At 47.2% G+C, this 17,846-nt stretch overlaps 1 protein-coding gene across 2 annotated transcripts in view; it reads left to right on the top strand.

The window, feature by feature from the left end:
- NEGR1 (neuronal growth regulator 1) overlaps window positions 1-17,846 on the top strand; it is an 897,440-nt gene that overhangs the window by 425,476 nt on the left and 454,118 nt on the right. For both annotated transcript variants that reach the window (XM_073643895.1, XM_073643896.1), the window contains exon 3: window positions 9,442-9,567. In XM_073643895.1, the coding sequence (XP_073499996.1) occupies window positions 9,442-9,567 (126 nt within the window). The remainder of the gene's footprint in view (window positions 1-9,441; window positions 9,568-17,846) is intronic.

The raw sequence follows: 17,846 nt of genomic DNA, 5'->3' as shown, positions 1-17,846 counted from the left end.
GTACCACCAGCCTGGTCGCAAGGCCTAGTACCCCCGGGCGCCGCAATACCAACAGCGCCCCCTACCTCCGCGGAGCCTCCGGCCTGGCTGCAAGGCCAGGTAGCCCAGGGTGCCGCCGTCCTAACGGTGCCCTTCACCTTCCAGGTGCCCCAGGCCTGGCCGCAAGGCCTGGGCAACCCGGGCGCCACCACCACCGCGCCCGCACCCGTAAAACCAAGGGTGCCGCGTCTGGGAGAGGACTTGTTTGCCCAGCACACGTGGCCGGACGGGCAGCCTTTCATCTGGCCCCAGAAGTATTACGAACTGGAGCACCAGAGGAGGGTTGGGGCCATGTGTGCACCCCTGATTCCGGCTCCGAAGCCCGTGATAAGGATCTCGCCTCCTCTGGAAGAAGCCCAATTTGAGTGGGACCCCACCGGAGAAGACCTAATGGGGTTCACTCAGGAAACCAGGGCAGCTGCAGCAGAGCGTGCTGAGTGTTGCCGACAGCAGCTCGAAGAGTTTGCGAGGGAGCGGAGAGAGAGGCGGGTCCGGGAGCAACAGGCCCAAGTACGGAGCGCCGAGCAGAAGAGCCGAACCAGGAGAGACCCCCGTGCAGCGCATTGTCCCCGCACCATCGGGACAGTGATCAAGTTCAACCAGCAGCATGGGTGGGGCTTCATCAGAGACCACAACACCCCCGGCGACGTTTTTGTAACGCGCAGAGACGTTGAGTCCCATCTGCCGGAGGGGCACAGAGGTCGTGACCTCTACATCGGAGACGAGGTCACCTTCACCCGGCACAAGTGTGCCAAAGGACCTTACGCCCTCCACGTACACCGCCTGACGGAGGAGGAGTTGCGGTGCAAGGAGGAGGAGCAAGAGGACCCGGACGGGTCTGAAGTTCCCATCAGCTACAAGCAAAGAGCAGGAGGAAGACGCCGTTGAGTGCGGCAGAGCAGTAGATGTAAATAGTTACCCGATCGGGGTATAAAGAAACTGAAACTGTTGTTGCTAATATAGTCCCCGTTGGGACCAGCTGAGTGAACTGTTTACCCGTTAACCCCTTAATCCCACAGGCTGAGGACTGTGAGCAGCCATTCCCTTTCCCTCCTTACCTGGCCGAGGACTGAGAGCGGCCAACTTCCCCTGTATATAGTTGCGCTTCCTAAAGCGCCCCCTACCGGTTTTATAGGAAAACCAGTTTTTCTAAGAGACTGTCGCACTTTTCCCGGACACACGTTGCAAAGTGTCCGGAGGAGGAACCAGAAACAAGAGACGACGAGAATGTTATATGAAAAGTTTTATATATATATAATGTTTTATATGTTTTATATGTTCATATGAAAAATTTGTATGTTTTGGTGATGTTTTATGTCTTACAGCCCGAGGACGTGCTGTGATTTACCAGGGGGGAATGTAGCACCCTGAGGATTCGGCTGCTACAGGGGTATTGCACCTCAACCCAGAGGTGTGATATTCCACTCCCGGTAAGGATGGAGTGTGGATCTGGGCTCGGTAGGCTGCATGCACTACACACATCCCATTTCCGAGGAGCAGACCGACGGTACTCCCACTTAGAAATGTGCAGGTACGACCGAGTCTGTTCCTGGCTGGAGTGGGAGGGGGGTGGTACATCCCAAGTAGTGTAGGGGCAGATAGGGGGAGCAGCCTGGGTAAAGTTAGGAGCTCATTGGGTGCTGGTCACCTGAGCTCACACATAGAGGGTGTATATAAGGTGGGCACCAACTAAGAACAGGGTCAGATGCAGAGAACAAGTCAGGAGCAGAGGAGAAGAAAGACCCAGAGTGAGAGAGGAGAGAGAGAGACCCAGAGGCACAGAAGAAAAGGACTCTAAGATCCCAAATTAAAACCCCGGGTGAAGAGTCGGCATCAGGGTACCGGAACCCAAGCTGGTGGGGGTAAAAACACTCCCCAGCCAGAGACCGGAGACCGTGGGCAGCGTTTGCCACGGTCACCCACCACATCCACCCCGAAGGCACACCACATGAAGGGTCAGGGAACCCAAGGCCAAGGGTGTCCCAACAGAAGGCCCGAGGGAGCTGGACCTAGGTGGATCACTGGTGGGGACGGCCAGAGAACGGGACAGAAGGAGAGCTCAGGGCCACGCTCCGGACTTGTTTGGGGGTTGGCTGGATCCAGGACCTGGTGGACGCAGCACGGCTCGGGTGGTCACTCGAAGCTGGAGTGACCAGTACAACATCTGCAGTAAGTAAACACCCTTAACTGCACAACCCGACTCTGTCTTCACTGCCGTCTGCACTGCACCACCACAACCCCCATCCTCTGCACCTGTCCCCCTGAGGCTATACCCCACCCGTTGGGGGTTATACCATCTCTAGCTGCACCTGCACCATCAGCCTCAGCGGTCCCTGCTGCAGCGGCGGCCACAGTGACCGCATCACAACGGGTGGCGTAGTCGACACAAAAGAACTCTTAATAACATCTGTAGGACTGCCACATAACACTGAGCTTGACGCCCTGGGCACGGGCCGGGTCACAGCCGCTCGGAGACTACAACCCCCCATCTGATCCGGTGCCGGGTATTCCCCTCAAAAAGGAATATGTCCCAGGGGGCGCGTCAGGAGCACTGCCAGAGCCCTGCAAAATGACCTCCAGCTGACCACAAATGCGCATGTGTCTGCACAAACGGTTAGAAACCGACTCCATGAGGGTGGTATGAGCGCCCGACGTCCACAGATGGGGGTTGTGCTCACAGCCCAACACATTGCAGGGCGCTTGGCATTTGCCACAGAACACCAGGATTGGCAAAGTGGCCACTGGCGCCCTGCGCTCTTCACAGATGAAAGCAGGTTCACACTGAGCACATGTGACAGACGTGACAGAGTCTGGAGACGCCGTGGAGTGCGATCTGCTGCCTGCAACATCCTTCAGCATGACCGGTTTGGCAGTGGGTCAGTAATGGTGTGGGGTGGCATTTCTTTGGAGGGCCGCACAGCCCTCCATGTGCTTGCCAGAGGTAGCCTGACTGCCATTAGGTACCGAGATGAGACCCTCAGACCCCTTGTGAGACCATTTGCTGGTGCGGTTGGCACTGGGTTTCTCCTAATCCAGGACAATGCCAGACCTCATGTGGCTGGAGTGTGTCAGCAGTTCCTGCAAGATGAAGGCATTGAAGCTATGGACTGGCCGCCCGTTCCCCAGACCTGAATCCGATTGAGCACATCTGGGACATCATGTCTCGCTCCATCCACCAACGTCACGTTGCACCACAGACTGTCCAGGAGTTGGCGGATGCTTTAGTCCAGGTCTGGGAGGAGATCCCACAGGAGACCATCCGCAACCTCATCAGGAGCATGCCCAGGAGTTGTAGGGAGGTCATACAGGCACGTGGAGGCCACACACAATACTCAGCCTCATCAGGAGCATGCCCAGGCGTTGTAGGGAGGTCATACAGGCACGTGGAGGCCACACACAATACTCAGCCTCATCAGGAGCATGCCCAGGCGTTGTAGGGAGGTCATACAGGCACGTGGAGGCCACACACAATACTCAGCCTCATCAGGAGCATGCCCAGGCGGTGTAGGGAGGTCATACAGGCACGTGGAGGCCACACACAATACCCAGCCTCATCAGGAGCATGCCCAGGCGTTGTAGGGAGGTCATACAGACACGTGGAGGCCACACACAATACTGAGACTCATCAGGAGCATGCCCAGGCGTTGTAGGGAGGTCATACAGGCACTTGGAGGCCACACACAATACTCAGCCTCATCAGGAGCATGCCCAGGCGTTGTAGGGAGGTCATACAGGCACGTGGAGGCCACACACAATACTCAGCCTCATCAGGAGCATGCCCAGGCGTTGTAGGGAGGTCATACAGGCACGTGGAGGCCACACACAATACTGAGACTCATCAGGAGCATGCCCAGGCGTTGTAGGGAGGTCATACAGGCACGTGGAGGCCACACACAATACTGAGCCTCATCAGGAGCATGCCCAGGCGTTGTAGGGAGGTCATACAGGCCTGTGGAGGCCACACACAATACTCAGCCTCATCACGAGCATGCCCAGGCGTTGTAGGAAGGTCATACAGGCACGTGGAGGCCACACACAATACTCAGCCTCATCAGGAGCATGCCCAGGCGTTGTAGGGAGGTCATACAGGCACGTGGAGGCCACACACAATACTCAGCCTCATCAGGAGCATGCCCAGGCGTTGTAGGGAGGTCATACAGGCACGTGCAGGCCACACACAATACTCAGCCTCATCAGGAGCATGCCCAGGCGTTGTAGGGAGGTCATACAGGCACGTGGAGGCCACACACAATACTGAGACTCATCAGGAGCATGCCCAGGCATTGTAGGGAGGTCATACAGGCACGTGGAGGCCACACACAATACTGAGCCTCATCAGGAGCATGCCCAGGCGTTGTAGGGAGGTCATACAGGCCTGTGGAGGCCACACACAATACTCAGCCTCATCACGAGCATGCCCAGGCGTTGTAGGAAGGTCATACAGGCACGTGGAGGCCACACACAATACTCAGCCTCATCAGGAGCATGCCCAGGTGTTGTAGGGATGTCATACAGGCACGTGAAGGCCACACACAATACTCAGCCTCATCAGGAGCATGCCCAGGCGTTGTACGGAGGTCATACAGGCACGTGGAGGCCACACACAATACTCAGCCTCATCAGGAGCATGCCCAGGCGTTGTAGGGAGGTCATACAGGCACGTGAAGGCCACACACAATACTCAGCCTCATCAGGAGCATGCCCAGGCGTTGTAGGGAGGTCATACAGGCACGTGAAGGCCACACACAATACTCAGCCTCATCAGGAGCATGCCCAGGCGTTGTAGGGAGGTCATACAGGCACGTGGAGGCCACACACAATACTCAGCCTCATCAGGAGCATGCCCAGGCGTTGTAGGGAGGTCATACAGGCACGTGGAGGCCACACACAATACTCAGCTTCATCAGGAGCATGCCCAGGTGTTGTAGGGAGGTCATACAGGCACGTGGAGGCCACACACAATACTCAGCCTCATCAGGAGCATGCCCAGGCGTTGTAGGGAGGTCATACAGGCACGTGGAGGCCACACACAATACTCAGCCTCATCAGGAGCATGCCCAGGCGTTGTAGGGAGGTCATACAGGCACGTGGAGGCCACACACAATACTCAGCTTCATCAGGAGCATGCCCAGGTGTTGTAGGGAGGTCATACAGGCACGTGGAAGCCACACACAATACTCAGCCTCATCAGGAGCATGCCCAGGTGTTGTAGGGAGGTCATACAGGCACGTGGAGGCCACACACAATACTCAGCCTCATCAGGAGCATGCCCAGGCGTTGTAGGGAGGTCATACAGGCACGTGGCGGCCACACACAATACTCAGCCTCATCAGGAGCATGCCCAGGCATTGTAGGGAGGTCATACAGGCACGTGGAGGCCACACACAATACTCAGCTTTATCAGGAGCATGCCCAGGTGTTGTAGGGAGGTCATACAGGCACGTGGAGGCCACACACAATACTCAGCCTCATCAGGAGCATGTCCAGGCTTTGTAGGGAGGTCATACAGGCACTTGGAGGCCACACACAATACTCAGCCTCATCAGGAGCATGCCCAGGTGTTGTAGGGAGGTCATACAGGCACGTGGAGGCCACACACAATACTCAGCCTCATCAGGAGCATGCCCAGGCTTTGTAGGGAGGTCATACAGGCACTTGGAGGCCACACACAATACTCAGCCTCATCAGGAGCATGCCCAGGCGTTGTAGGGAGGTCATACAGGCACGTGGAGGCCACACACAATACTCAGCCTCATCAGGAGCATGCCCAGGCTTTGTAGGGAGGTCATACAGGCACTTGGAGGCCACACACAATACTCAGCCTCATCAGGAGCATGCCCAGGCGTTGTAGGGAGGTCATACAGGCACGTGGCGGCCACACACAATACTCAGCCTCATCAGGAGCATGCCCAGGCATTGTAGGGAGGTCATACAGGCACGTGGCGGCCACACACAATACTCAGCTTCATCAGGAGCATGCCCAGGTGTTGTAGGGAGGTCATACAGGCACGTGGAGGCCACACACAATACTCAGCCTCATCAGGAGCATGCCCAGGCTTTGTAGGGAGGTCATACAGGCACTTGGAGGCCACACACAATACTGAGCCTCATCAGGAGCATGCCCAGGTGTTGTAGGGAGGTCATACAGGCACGTGGAGGCCGCACACAATACTCAGCCTCATCAGGATCATGCCCAGGCGTTGTAGGGAGGTCATACAGGCACGTGGAGGCCACACACAATACTCAGCCTCATCAGGAGCATGCCCAGGCGGTGTAGGGAGGTCATACAGGCACGTGGAGGCCACACACAATACACAGCCTCATCAGGAGCATGCCCAGGCGGTGTAGGGAGGTCATACAGGCACGTGGAGGCCACACACAATACTCAGCCTCATCAGGATCATGCCCAGGCGTTGTAGGGAGGTCATACAGGCACGTGGAGGCCACACACAATACTCAGCCTCATCAGGAGCATGCCCAGGCGGTGTAGGGAGGTCATACAGGCATGTGGAGGCCACACACAATACTCAGCCTCATCAGGAGCATGCCCAGGCGTTGTAGGGAGGTCATACAGGCACGTGGAGGCCACACACAATACTCAGCCTCATCAGGAGCATGCCCAGGCGTTGTAGGGAGGTCATACAGGCACGTGGAGGCCACACACAATACTCAGCCTCATCAGGAGCATGCCCAGGCGATGTAGGGAGGTCATACAGGCACGTGGAGGCCACACACAATACTCAGCCTCATCAGGAGCATGCCCAGGCGTTGTAGGGAGGTCATACAGGCACGTGGAGGCCACACACAATACTCAGCCTCATCAGGAGCATGCCCAGGCGTTGTAGGGAGGTCATACAGGCACGTGGAGGCCACACACAATACTCAGCCTCATCAGGAGCATGCCCAGGCGTTGTAGGGAGGTCATACAGGCACGTGGAGGTCACACACAATACTGAGACTCATTGTGACTTGTTTTAAGGACATTACATCAAAGTTGGATCAGCCTGTAGTGGGTTTTTCCACTTTAATTTTGGCGGTGACTCCAGATCCAGGCCTCCATTGGTTAATAAATGTGATTTCCATTGATGATTTTTGTGTGATTTTGTTGTCAGCACATTCAGCTTTGTACAGAACAAAGTATTCAATGAGAAGATTTCATTCATTCAGATCTAGGAGGGGTTATTTCAGTGTTCCCTTTATTTTTTTGAGCAGTGTATATATATGAGACTGCTATTATAATCCTGCTTGTGATGATAATGAGGCTTAGGTCATGTCCCCACTATCAGTATTTGGTCAGTATTCGGTCAGTATTTTTTCTCAGGAGTGGGAGCCAAAACAAGGTGAGGAACAATCAGAGAATAGGTAGAATAGAAACAAGTCACCAATTCTGTATTTATCACCCACTCCTGGTTTTGGATCCCACTCCTGAGAAAAAATACTGATCGAATACTGACCAAATACTGATAGTGGGGCCGTGGCCTTAGACAGAGGTCAAGTGTATAATGGTGTTATGCCCGGACGTTCACACCATGAAGAGAGTTCATGCAGCAGCTCAGGTTTTGGAAAGAATGTACCTGGCCTTGATTATCCCATTCCCTTTGGTCTCTTTGATATTGGGAGACGATATCTTATACACGGCTCCTGACTCCGAGGAAACTGTAATGTTTGCAAGCAAGAGGGAGAGAAATATCCCAAGGTTCATGGAAAGTAAAACCTAGTCTCAGTCCTACAATAAGTGTCCCGTTTAGATGGTCTTTACGTGGTCACATAATTAAAGATTAATAAAACATTGGCGCAGAACGTTTTGTAGCTCAGGTTGAATGTATCACGGTTGTAATAATTTAATAACTTTTTTTCTATTATTTAATGTTAGGAAGATATATATATATATTTTTTTATAATGGAAAATGTCTCCACTGGACTCATAGTGCTGATGAATATTATATAGGCAAGTGAAGCAAATTAAAATTGTATATATATTTTAGGATTTATAACACAAGAAAAGTAAATAAATAAATGTAATTTTTTAAATTTTTCCCGACACTGAACTTTAGTTTTCGATAAGTAATGTTGCATTTCAGGGCTTCTAACACCGGTGGCTTCGGAAGCTTCTGGATAGTTGCTTTAGGCGGACTTTTATGTTTTTGCTTTTAATCATCATTTTAGTTTTTTGCTGCGAGCATTTTACATTTTTTGAGTGTTTATTTTAGCAAATCTTGATAATCCTCTAATGGGAAATTTATATTGATGGTAGGAATTCCATAGTCTTAGATCTCTATAAATTTCCAAAAAAGAGAAGCAATCGCACTATCTATAAATCTTTCCACAAAGTAGTTTTCTGACCTGTTTGTGACATTTTTTATTGTCACTTTTGGGACACTTTCGTCAGGACATAGACAGCATAGTAGAAGTTAATGTTTGTAGGAAATAATTTGTGGGCGATCTTGTAAAAAAAATAACTCAGTCGAACATTTTTCAATGGTTGGAAAGCCATATATTTCCCCCTTGAGAACATTGTGATTGCTCTGTCGTCATCTTATCATTTTACTGAGTCACAGATTACCAGTTGTCACCAGGTGATTCTAGTCAGTTCATTCAACACCCCAAAAAAGTTCTGAATATAAGTAATTTTGTGTCTTTATTAAACAAAAACATTGTTACATTGTCAAGAAATTCACTTTGAAAATGTTAAACAGATGAGCCTGGAAGTGCTCTGGGCGAGAAGGAGCACATCTACTGCTGTTAGTACTGCGGCAACATGTCAAGAATTTGTCTAAATTGTTCTTCTTCCTTCAATTGGAGGGAAAAAATCCATAACAAACTCTCCCTTTTTGCATCAGAGGTTTCCGTAGCACCTATGGATGTAATTGATTGATATGTCAATCACTTGCCTGCAACTATGTTCCACTTTCAATTTTCTGTCTGCAATCAGTTCTGCCTAAAAATCGGCATCAGTTCTACATTGTGTACATTTAATATTATGCACTTTGTAATTTTCACCTTTTTTTTTTTTTACTTGGAATCTGCTACTTTAATTGCACAAAAAGTTGCCGTCACTAAGGAACATTGTCATTGCTCCTAACAAGTAGGGATTGTCCTGAGCGGAGGAGAACACTGCAGACAGTGATTGTGTGGGCTGAAGAAAAATCTTTATTTGACGGGGAAAAAGCTAAAAAAAAAAATATCCTAAGAAAATAAATCAATACTGAAAAAATCATAAGAGAACACAAGAGAAAGAAACCATTTCATCACTTTCCACGTTCAGAAGTCCAGTTATTTCTGGGCAAAGATAAAAGAAGTAAAAGAGTTTAATAAGATCAAACTCCGTTATGTGATATTGCTACATATGAAATAATCACTAATTAATAGTAAATCTTTGTTGTTTTTTTTTTAATTTTTCAGTTTCTCCGAAAATCTTCGACATCTCGGCCAACATGGTCGTCAATGAAGGAACGAATGTATCACTTACATGTTTGGCCAGCGGAAAACCCGAGCCTTCAATATTATGGAAACATATCTCACCTTCAGGTAGGTGTCCGCTCAGTGGCTGCAATTCATCTCAAAAACTTGGAGATTATTTCCGATGGGTGTCCACCATGATAATGTATCTAATGGGATGAACTGTATACAATATATGTATCACTGTCATTCAAAGGCGATGAATGAGAGTTCCTGAGAATCATATAATGGGGATTGCTGATCCAAGGAGAAGGAGACAAATGTTTCTTGCTACCTGGGTCCTGTGGGATCACGAGTTTTCAGGCTCGTGGTCGGAGATTGCTATTTCTTGAAATCTCTTGGAAAACTCTTCCACAAATGATATATTTATTTATAAATTTATTTATAAATAAATAATTTATCAATTAATTTTGGATGATGTAAATATTTTTGGGTGATCATTAAAATTGTTGAAACTAGTCTTTGATAGAAATATGGTCAGGAGTAGCGATGAGCAGGCCCATTGAAGTTCATGTTCTGGTACTCGACCCGTACTTTATTCCGCAGTTCGGTTTGGGTAACAGAACTGTACCCGAACTGGAACCAGAATCCGAAACCCATTGAAAACAATGGAACCCGAACTTTTGAGCTGGAAAAATCTCTCTCTCTCTGCAACGCTCTTCCCCAGAATTCCGAACATTGCAGCGGACCTCCGGGAGAAGCCCATGTTTGGGGTTTAGCACCGGACACTGACTGTCTGGTACGAACCCTGAACTTTTAAGTTTGGGTTCTCTCATCTCTAACCATGACTGCTGGTTTATACACATTTTTGCTGTAAAATATATAAAAAAATCATAAAAAAAATATAGTTTTGACACATTATGAGCAATATATAATCAGAAACATATGTATTATTTACATACAGAATATAGATGAGAAGTGTTTCATTTTTCACGTTACACGAAGACATCCTGATTCCTGCAGCTCACTTATCATCTGTGCTGTGTAGACTGGGACAGGTTAAGCAGAGTCATCTCATTTTCATTAGAGTAGGAGGGAGTTAATGACAGCTCCTTATATCTGTAGCTCACTTATCATCTGTGCTGTGTAGACTGGGACAGGTTGAGCAGAGTCATCTCATTTTCATTAGAGTAGGAGGGAGTTAATGACAGCTCCTTATATCTGTAGCTCACTTATCATCTGTGCTGTGTAGACTGGGACAGATTGAGCAGAGTCATCTCATTTTCATTAGAGTAGGAGAGAGTTAATGACAGCTCCTTATATCTGTAGCTCACTTATCATCTGTGCTGTGTAGACTGGGACAGGTTGAGCAGAGTCATCTCATTATCATTAGAGTAGGAGGGAGTTAATGACAGCTCCTTATATCTGTAGCTCACTTATCATCTGTGCTGTGTAGACTGGGACAGGTTGAGCAGAGTCATCTCATTTTCATTAGAGTAGGAGAGAGTTAATGACAGCTCCTTATATCTGTAGCTCACTTATCATCTGTGCTGTGTAGACTGGGACAGGTTGAGCAGAGTCATCTCATTATCATTAGAGTAGGAGGGAGTTAATGACAGCTCCTTATATCTGTAGCTCACTTATCATCTGTGCTGTGTAGACTGGGACAGATTGAGCAGAGTCATCTCATTTTCATTAGAGTAGGAGAGAGTTAATGACAGCTCCTTATATCTGTAGCTCACTTATCATCTGTGCTGTGTAGACTGGGACAGGTTGAGCAGAGTCATCTCATTATCATTAGAGTAGGAGAGAGTTAATGACAGCTCCTTATATCTGTAGCTCACTTATCATCTGTGCTGTGTAGACTGGGACAGGTTGAGCAGAGTCATCTCATTATCATTAGAGTAGGAGGGGGTTAATGACAGCTCCTTATATCTGTAGCTCACTTTTCAGCTGTGCAGTATAGACTGGGACAGATTGAGCAGAGTCATCTCGTTAGAGTGGTAGTGAGTTAATGACAGCTCTGTCGTCCTGCTGATGCTCTAGTTAATGCAAAATAGTAAAGGTTCACAAATATATTAAAATTTAAGAAAATTAAGGATTTCAATTCAAGTTAAGTCATCATCCAGCGGGTATCACTTTAGAACCAATAATGGTTTAACTGATCGATAATAGTGATACACTGATTACTGGTCTTCAGCCATTGGTCAACCGTCCACTTCATGATGATGTTCTCCAGAATTATTATGGCACTATGTAGTGGTACTATGTGTGCACTATATGGGGGTATTATTTAGGGATTGTTGTTCAAAATAATTTGGACACTAAATAGAAGTTTTATTGGTGTAGTGAATAGAGATGAGCAAATTTGTTTTAGGAGAATTAAATTTGCCTCAAATTTTATAAAAATACTGGATTCTACTGCATCCGAAATTTTTTTATTGTTTGCTTCTTACAAATTCAGCAAAATAGCGGCCTGCTGGACATTGTTTTGCTGTATTTTGGTGGGCTTGGATAGGGGTTAAAAATGTGATACCTTGACACTTGTCACTTGTGCACGCGGCTCCTAATGGAATCTGCTCTAAACTAGGCACCGTCCAATCAAAAGGCTGCAAAAAAAATGCTTCAGCAAAAAAAAAAAAAAAACTTTTCTCAAACACTTCAAAAACTCTTTAAAACTCCCCAAAGAAGCAGCTTTCCTGCAGCAGTTTCCACTAGAAAACGTGAATTTTTTAACTACTTAATAAAACCCCTTTGTGTGCACATAGCCTAAGAGTTAAGTATAATGAAACAATACTGCTCAATACCACTTACATACAACGGTATTATTAAGCATTGTATGGCGGTGTAATTTGTAAACTGAAGTTTTCGATGGAAATATTTACATGCTGCATATTACCGTATTTTTTGGACTATAAGACGCACCGGACCATAAGACGCACCTAGGTTTTAGAGGAAGAAAATAAAAAAAAATAAAAATGTAAGCAAAAAATGTGGTCATGATGCACTTTTAAGGGGGAGGGGGTCTTCTGCTGACACTGGTAAAGGGGTAATGTCCCCCAAATTCTGACAATATCTCCCATACTGGTATATATGCCGCTCCCTTCCTTTTATATGTGGTCCCCATCCCAATCCTGGTATGCCCGGCATCCCTCCATCCTGGTATGCATGGCACCCCTCATCCTTATCCTGGTACGCATGGCACCCCTCATACCTATCCTGGTATGCATGGCTCCCTCATCCTTATCCTGGTATGCATGGCACCCCTCATCCCCAATCCTGGTATGCATGGCACCCATCATCCCTGTCCTGGTATGCATGGCACCCCTCATCCCTGTCCTGGTATGCATGGCACCCCTCATCCCCAATCCTGGTATGCATGGCACCCATCATCCCTGTCCTGGTATGCATGGCACCCCTCATCCCTGTCCTGGTATGCATGGCACCCCTCATCTCTGTCCTGGTATGCATGGCACCCCTCATCCCTGTCCTGGTATGCATGGCACCTCTAATACCTATCCTGGTATGCATGGCACCCCTAATCCCTGTCCTGGTATGCATGGCACCCCTAATCCCTATCCTGGTATGCATGGCACCCCTCATCCCTATCCTGGTATACAGGCACCCCTAATCCCTATCCTGGTATGCATGGCACCCCTCATCCCTGTCCTGGTATGCATGCCACCCCTCATCCCTCTCCTGGTATGCATGGCACCCCTCATCCCTGTCCTGATATGCATGGCACCCCTAATCCCTATCCTGGTATGTATGGCCCCCTCATCCTTATCCTAGTATGCATGGTCCCCCTAATCACCATCAGGCTGCACATTAAAAAAAAATAAACACTCCTACTCACCTTTCATCTCTCCTCCAGCGCTGCATCCTGTCTGCCTGCACTGATCTCTCCATGTGAGCCGCACATGACGTCACTGCCATGCGCGGCTCACAAGGACAGATCAGCTGCCGGAAGTCACTGCTCCCCACGCCGGGACTGTGTGCGCGGGGAGCAGTGACTTCACTCTCCTTCATATCTGGCACACAGCGGAGCCGCGCTGTGGCTGCTGCTGCTGCCGGCTATCTCCTGTGCCCGCTCATTAAAGGGCATGAATATTCACCCCCTCCCCACGCCCATGGGCATGAAGAGAGGTTGAATATTCATGCCCTTTAACAGCAGGCACAGGAGATAGCCGGCAGCAGCAGGAGCCGCAGCGCGGCTGCACTGTATACCGCTATTAAGAAGCATGAATATTCAGTGCTCCCCACGCCTCATGGGTGTGGGGAGCAGTGAATATTCATTTTCTTTACCAGCGGGGACAGTGTAGGCTGCAGCGGGCGGCTGCTGCCTCCTGTGCCCCGCTCCTCCACCGATACCGCTCCCCCCACACCCCACATAAATATACACACCCCCAACATTCGGACTGTAAGACGCACCCCCCATTTTCCTCCAAAATTTTGGAGGAAAAAAAGTGCGTCTTATGGTCCGAAAAATATGGTATTTAGGCACTGGCAGTAATATATAAACTGTATATAGGAGTATTATTATGACACTATGGCGGTAATACATGGAGTCATATATAGTAATTTTGGTGCCAATTATGTCTGAATGGTTTTATATTTAGTTTATGGTGCTGATTAAGAACAGGACTTCAGTTTTGCCAAATTGGCTCTAGTTTCTGAAATATCTACCAGTTAATTAATTAATTGCAGTAGAAGTCTTACCTTCAAAAAGTGTCTTTTATTGCACTGTAAGCCTAAAAATTGAAAAACAAACTAATTATATGGGATATTTCATTACCTAAGACATTGTTTAAAGACTCAAAAGATCAAAAGCTATTGCATTTGTTTTCACACACAAGTCACATTGGGGAGTGCATTATTTTCAAGGATGAATTATCTTAAAAACTAGAACCAATTCATTAGAAGTAACGTGATTTTTTAATTCAGCAAAATACCCTAAATCCATTAAAACAACCTTGCCATCTGAAAAAAAAACATTTTTTTGTAGACCTGTGTTATGAATGGACGTATTAATGATATATTGTATGGCAGAATTATTTGGATACTAAATTGCAATTTTTGGAATTGGACCGCAGTATCATGTGGAAAACATATTATGGGGGCACAATATGGCATTAATGTTTAGATACTGCACAATGGTATACAGCTTTATTATTAGTCATTGAATGGTAGTAGTATATATTTAGTATTTATGTTAAAGGAAAATGATTAGCAGGTTTATACATACAGCTCTGGCAAAAATTAAGAGACCACTGCAAAATTTTAATTTTCCCTGATTTTTCTCTTTATAAGTACAGTACAGACCAAAAGTTTGGACACACCTTCTCATTTAAAGATTTTTCTGTATTTTCATGACTTTGAAAATTGTACATTCACACTGAAGGCATCAAAACTATGAATTATCACATGTGGAATTATATACTTAACAAAAAAGTGTGAAACAGCTGAAAATATGTCTTATATTCTAGGTTCTTCAAAGTAGCCACCTTTTGCTTTGATGACTGCTTTGCACATTCTTGGCATTCTCTTGATGAGCTTCAAGAGGTAGTCACCAGAAATGGTCTTCCAACAATCTTGAAGGAGTTCCCAGAGATGCTTAGCACTTGTTGGCCCTTTTGCCTTCACTCTGCGGTCCAGCTCACCCCAAACCATCTCGATTGGGTTCAGGTCTGGTGACTGTGGAGGCCAGGTCATCTGGCGTAGCCCCCCATCACTCTCTTTCTTGGTCTGATAGCCCTTACACAGCCTGGAGGTGTGTTTGGGGTCATTGTCCTGTTGAAAAATAAATGATGGTCCAACTAAACGCAAACCGGATGGAATAGCATGCCGCTGCTGTGGTAGCCATGCTGGTTCAGTATGCCTTCAATTTTGAATAAATCCCCAACAGTGTCACCAACAAAGCACCCCCACACCATCACACCTCCTCCTCCATGCTTCACGGTGGGAACCAGGCATGTAGAGTCCATCCGTTCACCTTTTCTGCGTCGCACAAAGACACGGTGGTTGGAACCAAAGATCTCAAATTTGGAGTCATCAGACCAAAGCACAGATTTCCACTGGTCTAATGTCCATTCCTTGTGTTCTTTAGCCCAAACAAGTCTCTTCTGCTTGTTGCCTGTCCTTAGCAGTGGTTTCCTAGCAGCTATTTTACCATGAAGGTCTGCTGCACAAAGTCTCCTCTTAACAGTTGTTGTAGAGATGTGTCTGCCGCTAGAACTCTGTGTGGCATTGACCTGGTCTCTAATCTGAGCTGCTGTTAACCTGCGATTTCTGAGGCTGGTGACTCGGATAAACTTATCCTCAGAAGCAGAGGTGACTCTTGGTCTTCCTTTTCTGGGGCGGTCCTCATGTGAGCCAGTTTCTTTGTAGCACTTGATGGTTTTTGCAACTGCACTTGGGGACACTTTCAAAGTTTTCCCAATTTTTCGGACTGACTGACCTTCATTTCTTAAATTATGATGGGCACTCGTTTTTCTTTACTTAGCTGCTTTTTTCTTGCCATAATACAAATTCTAACAGTCTATTCAGTAGGACTATCAGCTGTGTATCCACCTGACTTCTGCACAACACAACTGATGGTCCCGACCCCATTTATAAGGCAAGAAATCCCACTTATTAAACCTGACAGGGCACACCTGTGAAGTGAAAACCATTTCCGGTGACTACCTCTTGAAGCTCATCAAGAGAATGTCAAGAGTGTGCAAAGCAGTCAACAAAGCAAAAGGTGGCTACTTTGAAGAACCGAGAATATAAGACATATTTTCAGTTGTTTCACACTTTTTTGTTAAGTATATAATTCCACATGTGTTAATTCATAGTTTTGATGCCTTCAGTGTGAATGTACAATTTTCAAAGTCATGAAAATACAGAAAAATCTTTAAATGAGAAGGTGTGTCCAAACTTTTGGTCTGTACTGTATATTTTTGAGTAAAATGTACATTGTTGTTCTTATTCTATAAACTACTGACAACATGTCTCCGAAATTCAAAGCTAAAAATTTTGTATTTATTTGCAGTAAATGAGAAATCGTCAAAATAATAAAAAAGAAGCAGTTCTTTCAGACCTCAAATAATGCAAAGAAAACAAGTTCTTATTCATTTAGAAACAACAATCCTCATGTTTTATCTCCGGAAGAGTTCAGAAATCAATATTTGGTGGAATAACCATGATTTTTAATCCCAGCTTTCATGCGTCTTGGCTGCTTTCCACCAGTCTTTCACGCTGCTTTTGGGTGACCTTATGCCGCTCCTGCAGTTCTTCTTTGATTGATGGCTTGTGACTATCCATCTTCCTCTTGATTACATTCCAGAGGTTTTCAATGGGGTTCAGGTCTGGAGACGGGGCTGGCCATGACAGGGTCTTGATGTGGTGCTCCTTCATCCACACATTGATTGACCTAGTTGTGTGGCATGGGGCATTGTCCTGCTGGAGAAACTAGTCTTCAGAGTTGGGGAACATTGTCTGAGCAGAAGGAAGCAAGTGGTTTTTCCAGGATAACCTTGTATGCGGCTTGATTCATACGTCCTTCGCAAAGATGAACCTGCCCAATTCCAGCCTTGCTGAAGCATCCCTAGATCATCACCGTTCCTCCACCAAATTTCACAGTTTGTGCAGACACTGGGGCTTGTATGCCTCTCCAGGTCTCCGTCTAACCATTAGACGACCAGGTGTTGGGCAAAGCTGAAAATTAGACTCATCAGAAAAGATTACCTTACTCCAGTCCTCTATGGTCCAATCCTTATGGTCTTTGGCACACTTCTCCCCGGCTCTCCTTGCTTCTCATTGATGGAAGGCTTTTTTCTAGCTTTACATGACTTGAGGCCTCTAGGAGCCTGGTACCAACTGTTCCTGCCGTGCTCTTCATCCCCACTGCCATTTGCCATTGCTTTTGTAGGTCACTTGATGTCATCCTGCGGTTGTGAGTGACATTGGAATAAGATGGCGGTCATCCCGGTCAGTGGAGAGTCGCTTTCGCCCTCTGCCGGTCTGTAGCTTTGTTGTCCCCAATGTCTGCTGCTTGACCTTGTTGTAATGTACTGCCGCCTTTAAAATTTTATGGATGGAGGCAACATAACGCTCACTTTATCCCTCTGCTAGTAAAGCCAGAATTGAGCCCTTCTTTCCCTTACTCTTTTCTTTCCACCTCCTTTGGCATGGCTACAAGTTATTTTTTCATTCCAATTACTTTTGGGCTCTTCCTAGCACTTGTTTTGCCATCCAGCTTGTCCTATTGCTGGAGGATCGTGAAGACCACAGCAGTGTTTTTTTATACTTTCCCTCGTTACATAAGATTTGGTTCAGGTGATCACCTAATCAGAAGCACATTAAGTAGAATGAGGTGGACGGTGGATGGAATTCAACTGACACTGGAATGGAAAGGCCGTCAGACA

This window comes from Phyllobates terribilis, unplaced genomic scaffold (genome assembly GCF_046119375.1).
Source record: "Phyllobates terribilis strain yellow unplaced genomic scaffold, ASM4611937v1 Scaffold_8__6_contigs__length_399053987, whole genome shotgun sequence".
NCBI lineage: Eukaryota > Metazoa > Chordata > Amphibia > Anura > Dendrobatidae > Phyllobates > Phyllobates terribilis.
Note: the sequence above shows the minus strand (reverse complement) of the source record. Positions and strands in the feature narration are given on the sequence as shown.